Source organism: Mizuhopecten yessoensis, unplaced genomic scaffold, assembly GCF_002113885.1.
Source record: "Mizuhopecten yessoensis strain PY_sf001 unplaced genomic scaffold, ASM211388v2 scaffold716161, whole genome shotgun sequence".
Classification (NCBI taxonomy): domain Eukaryota; kingdom Metazoa; phylum Mollusca; class Bivalvia; order Pectinida; family Pectinidae; genus Mizuhopecten; species Mizuhopecten yessoensis.
The window spans coordinates 44124-55408 of NW_018479978.1; the positions used below are offsets into that span (position 1 = coordinate 44124).

The 11285-nt window shown below is 36.0% G+C and overlaps 1 protein-coding gene across 2 annotated transcripts; it reads right to left on the minus strand.

The window, feature by feature from the left end:
* Positions 1–4000: 4000 nt before the first annotated feature.
* On the minus strand, positions 4001–11168 carry LOC110441895 (mitochondrial genome maintenance exonuclease 1-like). 2 transcript variants are annotated; one of them, XM_021485201.1, is made up of 5 exons: positions 11091–11168; positions 6173–6960; positions 5443–5659; positions 4671–4806; positions 4001–4238 (listed from the first exon to the last, which is right to left on the minus strand). In XM_021485201.1, exons 2-5 carry the CDS (start codon positions 6882–6884, stop codon positions 4068–4070), a joined length of 1236 nt encoding a protein of 411 aa, XP_021340876.1. In that variant the 5' UTR covers positions 6885–6960; positions 11091–11168; the 3' UTR covers positions 4001–4067. The 2 variants fall into 2 exon arrangements, with proteins under 2 accessions (XP_021340876.1, XP_021340877.1); XM_021485202.1 differs by having other exon boundaries at positions 11069–11154.
* Positions 11169–11285: the final 117 nt, after the last annotated feature.

Sequence of the window (11285 nt, forward strand, 5' to 3'; positions counted from 1 at the left end):
TCCCAATATGAGATCTGTCATTTGGCATAAAATGGTGCTATTAGATTGTGTAAGAAGTGACACACTCACTAAGTAGTCATTACTTCTCCACACAACTAGCGGGTACTGTATTTTCATTGTAACCGATTGTGGTGTCGTGAAAATCTTTTTATTTCCTGGTTTCAGCCTCATGTGTGGCCGTTACTAATTTTAATTAATTATCTTAAAGGATCCATTTGCATCAAGCTTTGTTTTTAGCCATAAAGTCCAGAGAAATACTGAGTATTTTTGTATGTATTATCAGAATGGGATTGTTTTGAATCCCAGAGTATATATGTTTTCAATTTAAAATAATTCAGTATCCTTGTTCCACTGCCAATAAGATCATGACTGTAGTTTTCATAAATCATTTCTGAAAAGAAAACCATACCTTGTAGGACTTCTATGGGGGAAAAAGTAAAGGTGAAAATAAAATATAATCAACAAGATTGTGCGGAATGTAAAAATTCAGCAGGGCTACACCATCATTCGAACCCAGGACCTCAGATTGTTAATACTTCACTGTAACCCAGGACCTCAGATTGTTAATACTTTACTGTAACCCAGTGAGCTAGTTGGTCAACAGAAGTGTTCTGGCCCAACTTTTCTACATTTATATCTAAACAAAATGAAAGGGAGTTTACTGTATATATACAAAACAAAAAACAAAAACAGAGTGCAGTGGGACCGGGAAATAAGAAAAATTAAATTTAGTTTTATACAATGTACGTCATTAAGGTAATGAACCCTTGGTACAAGTCCTGGTTTGTACAGCTTTTACAATGTTCATTCCATTATAGTCCTTACCTACCCTCGTTTACCACCATGGTCTGGTATTGTGTTACATTAAAGTATTGTGTTTTGTGTTACACTAAAGTATTGTGTTACATTAATGTATTGTGTTACATTTATTGTTTTATAGAAAAAATACTGCTAATGTTAACATACCTATTTTAGCATTGTTTACCATGATATGTATATACTGATATTTTTTTATTTAACTGCAATGTGTTATGTAATAACATGTAAATCCATTACCTCTGGATCACTACGTCTTATAACACTTCAGATTCAGTGGACAGTTTTAAGAAAAACAACACGTCACATACATCTAATCATACATGATTTAGTAAAGACACTGATAGTGCTTGATACATAAATTGTGTCATGGCAATTTCTGTAAGTTAATTAAGATGTCAATGAACTGACCTAAATTTTACATCATGTCATGATGGCATAACCTGAAGTATATTATTCAAAAAATCAAACTTACTGGTGTAAACATCAGAAGGCCCAAATTGGCACCAAATGTTCTTGGTTTGTATAAAGAGTCCTGGGTAACTTCAACAGAAGAGCTACAAAATGTGGGCTTTATACTTTGCACATTTTATTCAGGCTACAAATAAAAAGAAAATAATTAAAATCTCTGTGAAACATAAGCTCAGTTGTGCAGTCCTAGATATATGGTTTTATGATTTAAATGCTGTAATTTTTTTTCATTGAAGTACTAGTGACCTAAGTTTAACCTAAAGCTTGTACAGCAATTTCTTCTAACATGATATTTTACTAGGCTACCACTTGTAGTCCACATCTGGACTTAAAGACTGGTATATAGGCTGTGATCAGAAGCTGTTTCAGTTATTCAATCTATGTTATGATGGATGATGATTTTGATATAAGAATTGACTGTTGACTAATTTGTAATATTTCTTAATACTTTTCTATTTGAAATAAATTTCTGTAAGATTGAGGGTGTTTGGTGGTATACTTGAAATAAATTATTTAAATAAAACTACAAATGTGCAAATGACTGAAAATTGTTGAGTTATTCATTATTAGTTACACATTACCCAGAGGATAGTATATAATTAAAGGACATAGCAAGTTTATGGTTTCTGGGGACCAGGCCTTTTTCATAAGACATTTAATTGTTTATTTAAAAAAAAAAAATCATTGACACAATATCTGAAGACCTATGAAGAGTCATATTAAGTATGTTTCAATAATGTCTGTGTTGTTGATGACTAATGCGTGAGGGTCAGGCCAGAATGGGTTGGAGTCAGGTCAGTACAAGCTCGGCCAACCTCTTCCTGAGAGTCAGGTCAGTACAAGCTCTGCCTACCTCTTCCTGAGAGTCGGGTCAGTACAAGCTCTGCCCACCTCTTCCTGAGTCAGGTCAGTACAAGCTCTGCCCACCTCTTCCTGAGAGTCAGGTCAGTACAAGCTCTGCCCACCTCTTCCTGAGTCGCGTCAGTACAAGCTCTGCCCACCTCTTCCTGAGAGTCGGGTCAGTACAAGCTCTGCCCACCTCTTTCTGAGAGTCGGGTCAGTACAAGCTCTGCCCACCTCTTCCTCATTGGCTGAGTCAAAACAAGCTCTGCCCACCTCTTCCTCATTGGCTGGGTCATTCTGTACGGAAACTACTGGAATTGCTGAGTTGAGTCTGCATATCCAGAACCTGATATTGGAGTTCGGTCTGCAGGGGTGTTTTAGTTTTCAAACTAAAACACAGCCAACAAAGAACCAACTCCCTGGACAATGTAGTCAGTGTAAAAGTGGGTATAACTCTTATATAGAGTAGAGGTATATTAATTTTCACTTCCAACTGCTTGTATACTTAAATGAAAGTACTGCTTCATATTCCTGTGAAAAATAAAGTTTTCCCGCTTATAATGGGATGATATATGTTGTTTTAAGTTGTCCAATTCAAACTATGCATAGATATAGGACATGCCATAAATAATTTCTAGGGGACTGAAGATGCAAACCTGTTAAAATGGCCTTTCTTTTCACAAACTTCCTGTTATGTTTCAGCAAGCTTATGACACTAAGCCATTTCAGTTCTTTAGATGTTAAGTATTTTAGCAAACTTTACCCATGTGGCCTTGAATATGGGTCAAGGTCATTTCTTTTCTCAAACTTTGTACCACTCTTTGCCTGCAAGCCTTTGCTTATTTATCATGACCTTTATGCAATAGGTATATGATTCTTAAGAAGTCGTTTGAGAGTATTAGCAGATTTGATACTTGCAATCCTGAATGTTGTTCAAGGTCTTTTCTTTTCACTAACTCTGCTGTACTTAATGTCAGCAAACTACTGGCTACATATCTTGACTCGAGGGCTTATAATATTATATATCAATATCAATTTCTTTTCTCAAACTTTGTAGCACTCATTGCTGGCCAACCACTATCTAGAAATCAAAACCTTAAGCCTTTTGGTGTTTCGGAAGAAACTGTTTGGAGTGTTTTGAAAAAAATCAAGGTCGTTCCTTTTCCATAACTTCATAGCGCTCCGTGCAATCACACTCCTGACCATAACTATCATGAATTTGGGTCTTTATATTCTTCAGAAAAAGCTTGTCGAGTATTTTATAGATTGGACCCATGTGACCTTAAAAGTTAAATATAGATTAAGGTACTAGAATGTCCCTTGTTTTGTAGCACTCTTAGCCAGGAAGCTACTTGCCATATAACATGACCCAAGAACTCTCAATATTTCAGAAAATAAATCATTTGAGCTTTTTAACAATAAGGTTGCATTTATTAACCCCTAGAGGCTCTGTTGATTAACAGGTTTTTTTTGCCAGCTTTTATAGTATTTTTACTGAGATGCTGCATAAATAAAATATCAAAATCATCTGACTGCTGGTTTGATTGTTTTGATATGTACCTCATATTTTACCCTTTATTTGCCCTTATTGAGCCTCCAGAAGGGGCCAGCCCCCACAATGACTCATTTGACCCTTTCAGCCAGGTGAACTAACAAGGTGACTGGTGGTATTTCATGATATGACAAGAGGACATCATGTCTGCAACTAGGCGAAAGAGAAATATACTGTACGGAAACCATTTTCAGGACTTGCTACTTTTTTTGTTTTTGTTTTTGTAAGATGTTTGTGATGTAACGTAACAAATGAAATAAGAGTCTAAGGAATTATTTCAGAAAGGCCTTTCTCCTCTAAATATTTCTCAATATTTCAATATTTTCACACTAACATGTTAAGTTTCAGTTTTTTATTAGTTTCTTATGAAGAATTCAAATATTTTTTATATCCATGCTGGAACTTTGTTGTTTGATTTCAAGACCCAATAGTGTTCGAGTCGGTCCAGCCACTGGTGCCAGTAGGTGGTGACCTGGTCACAATCCATGACATGAACATGGGCAGGGTCTCCATGGGGGTAGGCTATCACCAGTGCACACTGCTTTATCTTTGTGTCCTGGAAAAAAATTACAGAGACCAACATCAAAAATTTACTACAAGTATATTACAAATAAACAGCACTGATGCTGCTGTTTTAAAAGGATGTGATTTTTTAAACATATTGCTGACAAGACTAATTAAACATTTCCACAGTTAGAGTGTAAGACAAAGCATGTAGAGTGCTGGGATGAAGGACTAGGAACTTTGTTTAAATGAATGACCTTGACCGACTTTTAAGGTCACAGCGGTCAAACATGTTAAAACATTTACAAGACTTCGTTTCCAAGAGGCCTAGGATAATGATAGTTGGCCAGTAACACGCTAGGATGAAAGGCTGTCATTCTTTTTTTTCTCCAAATGATTTGTTCAACCACGGACTTAGATCTAATTCTGTGGTTCAACCCAGAATTACCCCCTTCCCTTTAGTGGTTAACTCATTATGGCTTACCTCCCCTCCTACACTGAGTCTGCTGCTATTGATGGCACCAAGATAAGCAGCCACCTGGATGGGATTGTCAAATGTATTGGACAGCAATGGCTTGGCTTTCTTTGAAGTTTTCCAGTCTATGACACACAGCATGTCCCTACAACAGTAATGTTATACTTGGTGGTTTCAATCTTCACTTCATTCCAAGAAACAAATTAATATCGACACTATGAGAAAAATATCAAGTCAATACACCATCCATTATTGATAAGGGTGATTGGGTAGCACAGTGGATAGCTCACTCACTTTTCACCAAGATGACCTGGGTTTTATTCCCCGATCTGATGTGAAAACGTATGGGGTCTACTGCTCGAACATTTTCTCCAGGTACTCCTTTTTCCTCTCACATTAAGCATTGGCATGTTTTCATCAGGGCCAACAAGAGCAATTATTAAAAGCTGATATAACATAATTGTTCTAAAATAAATAAAGTTTATATTTATATATATTTGTAAGTCATGCATGCCTGCCCTCACAACTGGCCCTGAACTCTGGTTCCTCTATTGAATCAGCTTGATAAAAACATGGTGCTAAAGAATTTTAATGTGTCTTTGACAACTCAAGTAGGATGATAATATTCTATAATGTTTGTGTAAAATTCTTTCTAGAAACAAAAGCATAGGACAATCTTTTCAACTGTATTTTGACAAATAACTTTAAAGGCAAACTACAGAAGAAAATACATTTTGGTAAAGGTAAGTGAAGTGAGCCTAAACCATGCAACGAAATATACCTGTATTTGGCTACACAGTCAAACTTTCCATGGTACAGCAATGTCTGGTGGCTGACCTCCACCTCCACAGCCCTAACATCACTAATATCTGGGAACACATGGGCCAGGCTGCTCCAGTGACCTTTATTTTCTGTCCCTAAAGGGAGGTCATCCATGCTCTCTCCGTTTAGATATTTCTGAATACAGGAGTGAAGATTCTTCCCAAGGTCCAAAGTTTCTAAAAATTGTCAATTAAATACCATAAAATGACCTACATATACAGTATATATAAAATAACTGAAGGTCTGTGAATATTGTAGTCTTAACATCTGTGTGGTCTATAGGTTAATGATGTTCAAAGATAAATCTAATCTGTATGTATGGTTTATAGGACATTCAAAGACAAATATAACAATAGTATTTAACAGGGATGGGCACTGCTAGCAATTCTCATATCCCAAAATTTCAGAATATTTCATAGTATCGTAATATAAATGTTCCTAAAAATTTGGTGCCTTTAAAATCATTTTTTATGTGATAATTGAAAAGTGAGCATCAATTCAACAAGTTTCATCGGTAAACAGAAAATAATTTTATATAATATTGGAAGTCATATATTACACCAAGCAAGCTTATTTTGGATAAGTTTAATTTTAACATTTTTGCTTCAATTTTTTTAACTGTTTAAACTACTAACTGGTACAATATTACTAGAGAATGTAAGATGTTTGTTTTGCTTTTTTTCACTTACTTTTCTGGTGAATTTTGAACCCTTCTTCAGTCAGTTCCTCAATCATCTGTTTTTTCCAGCGATTTAAGAAATATCTGGCATTGTCGGGCATGGTTGCATTGATAATAGTAGTTACAGAAGGAATAGAACTCAGTGACAAACCGTCTACAAACTTTTTATACTTCATGTGGTCTCCATTCAGATCACTGTTAACTTTTATCTGATCCAGTGGACTGTAAAGGCAACACTTCCGTACGAAACCAAGACCAGCAACCTTGCTGCTTTTATCGGACTCTGAAGGTGTACTTTTATTTAGTTCAAATGGCTTCAAGTTTTCTTTGCTCTTAACAGTTTCATCAGGTTCATTTTGATTTCCTTGAAGACTAACCAAGGTTGACTCGCTGTTTATGTTAGCTGACACCTTAGATATAGCCTCAACGGTATGACTTTGTGTTTTTTCATCTTTAGTTCCTTTTGATTTCTTCCCTTTCCCTCCAGCAACTTTTGTCCCCGGATAAGTTTTATTTTCTAAAATAATGTTCAGTCTTTTTTTAACTCTATTAGGCATGAATGTTGATTTTTCTCTCAATAATGTTTTTGTAACATTATTCAAACACACACTGTGATGAATCCCAGATGGCGAACACTTCCACATAATCTGGATCATTGGATCATGCAACAAAACAGATGCTCTCACATGTCGTAGGTATGGGAACAGACCTGCAGCCATCATCCTTCATTCATTAGCCAAGCCAGGAGCTATGTGACAGTTTCAATTTGGGATTAAAGAGTCTTGTTGTTTGGCAAACCTACAAAATCAATTTTCACATTATTTAATAAAACACCCGACATATTTTCAAAAGACAGAAAAGTTTTAATATCAACTATGAAATCACCATTAATATTTCAGATAACAAACAGTACTTTAGCATTATTTGACAAAAAAAAACACCTGTAAGAGATGGGTGGTTTTCTTATCAACAGCCATCAATATTAATACTACTTCCAAAATAAAGTGACAATATACAAACATTTATCATTGTTAGCTCACTTGGTCAAATGCCAATGAACTCATCTAAGTTTTGGTGAGACTACTTCTCAAAAACTGTTGAATGCATAAAAAAATGACTTAATCTGGCAAGAAAATCCTTGAGTCCCCAAGGATTGAACTTAGTGTATTGATGGCAGTCTTGTTGGGAGAGGTGCTCAGCAGTGGGATTAAGAAAGCCACATAAAGAACCCTCAAGTGTGGCTCACAGAACAGAGTAATTAAACATGATATATAGCATCTCTTGGGTAAGGCTTATTAAAATATAATAATATTGTAGATGAGTTGGGTTCATCTACTCGTTGCAATGGGGCTAATACGGTAGATATGATATAACTTTAAATTAATTATTATAGAACATTTGAAATAGTGCCCTATACAACTAGAATAAAATGCAATCAATTCAATATGAGTCTGCCATATCTGGTGCTGATGACTGGTCCTAAGTCACCTTGTTAATACCTCCACATGTATGTGTGACTGTATGTGTGTCAGATGTGTATTGGTATGTGTTCTATTTTGCAGGTCTGACGTGTTTCTTATGGCATTTTTTTTCATAGAGTCACTTCACTTGAATGTTACAGTGCAAATCATAAAATGTGGCTCTTGTCAGAGAGTTGTTATTTTGCTAATCATTTTACATCAAAGACAGCTCATGTCTATAATACTCTGGTTGTTTGAGGCCTTATTTTCAACAAGGTCTGTTATAATTCAAACATCAAGATGACCACTCTGTTATCTGATTGGCTGAGACTTTTAATGCCTGTACAAAGTCATTTTTTGTATCAGTCTTATTTTTCGAAAAACTTTTACAATATTTATCAGGTGCAATAAGCATATAAATATGCTATTATTTTCATACTCTCTATCACATGTACACACACAATTAATGTTAATCCATATACAGTCTCACACACCATCTGACATGTATGGCAAGCCGTTTGGGTTTTTACCCATTTAATACAGATCCTGCATTTATTGACAGAATACATATATCTGTATTTAAAATAGAGATATCTGTACTTGAAACAAAGATATCTGCATTTATTCTGTAATTATAGATATCTATATTTGAAATATAGATATCTATATTTATTAACAGATTTATCTATTTATTTGCAAATGTAGATATCTGTTGTTAAATGCAGATATCTATATTTTAAATACAGACATCTATAATCATACAATAAATACAGATTTATACATGTCTTTATTAGTCCCCTACCGGTAAAACCGAGGGGACTATAGGTTTTCTCTCTGTCTGTGTACGTACGTGATATGTAACACCAATGTTTGTCAGCGCTCTAGCGGCTTCATTTCTTGAAGGATTTTGATCAAACTTCATGCAAATACAAAGGACCATAATATCTCGGAAACGTTTGAGTTTCAGGGTGTTTGGGTCAAGGTCAAGGTCACCGTTACTATTTTTAGAAAATCCTTGTCAGCGCTCTAACCGCTTCATTCCTTGAGGGATTTAGATCAAACTTTACACAATTACAAAGGACCATAATATCGTAGACAAGTTTGAGTTTCAGGGTTGTTGGGTCAAGGTCAAGGTCACCATTGCTATTTTTAGACAATCCTTGTCAGCGCTCTTGCACCTTTATTCTTTGAGGGATTTGGATCAAACTTCACACAATTACAAAGGACCATAATATCTCGGACAAGTTTGAGTTTCAGGGTTGTTGGGTCATGGTCACCGTTACTTATTTTAGAAAATCCTTGTCAGCGCTCTAGCGGCTACATTTCTTGAGGGATTTGGATCAAACTTCATAAGGACCATAATATCTCGGAAAAGATTGAGTTTCAGGGTTATTTGATTAAGGACAAGGTAACCATTACTATTTTTAGAAAATCCTTGTCAAGGCTCTAGCGGCTTCATTTCTTGAGGGATTTGTACCAGCTAGTGCATCCGTGTAGTGTATGTGTGTGTGTTTTGGGAGGCTGCAATATGTTCGTGTTGGTCTTCTTGTGATAGTGCGGAACTGATGCCGACTTTATAGTGCTACCTCACTGAAACATACTGCCGAAGACACCAGCAGGACACCCCACCTGTTTGTTCATTGGTTACTGTATACCTGCTTTCACGAGCACTAGTTATGGCAGCTGAGGTCCTCTTGATTTAGTAAACCTTTATGTGACCTTTAGGGATTTGGTTTGGTTTAGTATTGTTTAACGTCCTATCAACAGCTATAGTTATTTAAGGACGGCCTCCCCTGTGTGCAAGTGCATGCGTGTGTGTTTTGGGGGGCTGCGATATGTTTGTGTTTGTCTTGTGATAGCGCGGAACTGATGCCGACTTTATAGTGCTACCTCACTGAAACATACTGCCGAAGACACCTAGCAGGACACCCAACCTGGTCAATTACTTTCACATAATTTTCATAATAATCAAAAATACAGATATCTGAATTTAAATTTTTAAAAGTGATATCTTCATTTTAAATAGAGGTATCTGTGTAGCGGAAATGGACTGGGTGGATCGTCAGTGACCAGAGGGTTTGAGGGTCCCCAGTTCGAACCCGGTCTGGCCATGCATTTTTTCCTCTCCTGTTACAGTGGTGCCTGTGACCAACCCTTGTTTCAAGCAATTGGTGTTTGCTTTGCAAGGGGATACCCGAACCTGGTTTGTAAATAGTTGTGTTTACGCGGGTGAATACTTAGAAAAAGGAGGGAGGAATGTAGCGGAACTGGACTGTGGGTCGATTGTCGGCGACCAGGTAGCTCAATTGGTTGAGCGTCTGTGCAGAGTATGGCGGGTCCTGCGTTCGAACCCTGGTCTGTTCGTGCATTTTTCCACTCCTGTTACATCTGTATTAACAAGGCCTGGAAATTGTTCAGAGACTATTTTACAGATGCTTTAGACCTGATGTGGCTTTCATAAAAGAAATTCGCCTAAAACAACGTACTGAACCCTGGATGACCTCTGAAATTCTTGACCTCATATCTTCAAGAGGAGTCACAATCCTGATTTATATGAAGAATTTTGCCATCTCAGAAATAAACTTCAAAAACTTGTTAAAAAAGCAATTATTTTGAAAATAAAATCGAAGAAAATAAAGGCAATTCTAAAAACATGTGGAAACAATTTAAGGGCCTGGGATATGAAAGGAGTTAGAAATCAAACCCCAAAACAGTTCTCAATATTGATGGTGTAAACTGTCATGATGACTTTACAGTAGCCTACCATTTTAACAATTTTTTGTATTACTGTTGCTTCTAAATTGGTTGAAAAACTTCCATTGTGTAAAGGCTTGTACCATTATACATTAAAGTTGTTTAAGGATTTTTATACTAAAAGAAACCCGAAAGAGATTAAATTTCATCTTCATTATGTCTCGGAAGAGTTTGTGTATAGGGAGTTATGCAATTTGAGTATATATGTAAAAGTACAGGTTTAGATCATCATCATCATCATCATCATCATCATCATCATCAACAACAGCAATCATCATCAACATTAACTACATCATAAGGCCAGATAAAAAAGTGTTTTTTGTTTCCCGTTTCCCTACTCTTACCAACATTTATGTGCCTATATAAGCCTACTCAGTTTTTTTTAGATATGTAACAGAAAATCAATATGTTTGGCCTCATCATCATTATCATCATCATCTGACAAAGTCTTGTTGTTGTAAATTTTTGGGCGAAATTGAAATCTGATATGGCCGCTTCCGGGAACTTTCAATCGCTTGTCAACGAAACAGGTGAGTGTTAGCATCAACGATACACGGTATTTACATGTCCCATGGGCCTCTTGTTATTTTGAATGACTGACGGAAATGATTTACATAAGCATTATCCAATGACCTCCTATCATGTATCTAGAAACCAATCCTACAATTAGAAATGCTAGATGACCTTCTTACACTATTTAGAAACCAGTCAGACCTTTTCTATTTTCATCTTCATCAACACGTGAATGTTTTGTTTCCATCTCCGTTTTTGGTTTGTGTTTAGTATCACGGTAGCATGTAAAGTTAGGAATATACTGTTTTATGATAAAGTTTTAAAACACATATAAAAGTCGCAATTGAAATGAGAAAATGTTATATTTTTTTCAGTAAATTGTTTTTGTACAAGAAG

Excerpts from the sequence above, each read along its gene's own strand:
- LOC110441895 (XM_021485201.1), bottom strand. The coding sequence starts at position 6,884 with ATGATGGCTGCAGGTCTGTTCCCATACCTACGACATGTGAGAGCATCT. Across the intron at positions 5,660-6,172 it reads GTTCAAAATTCACCAGAAAA|AAACTTTGGACCTTGGGAAG; the intron begins GTAAGTGAAAAA and ends GACAATTTTTAG. Across the intron at positions 4,807-5,442 it reads GACTGTGTAGCCAAATACAG|GGACATGCTGTGTGTCATAG; the intron begins GTATATTTCGTT and ends TTACTGTTGTAG.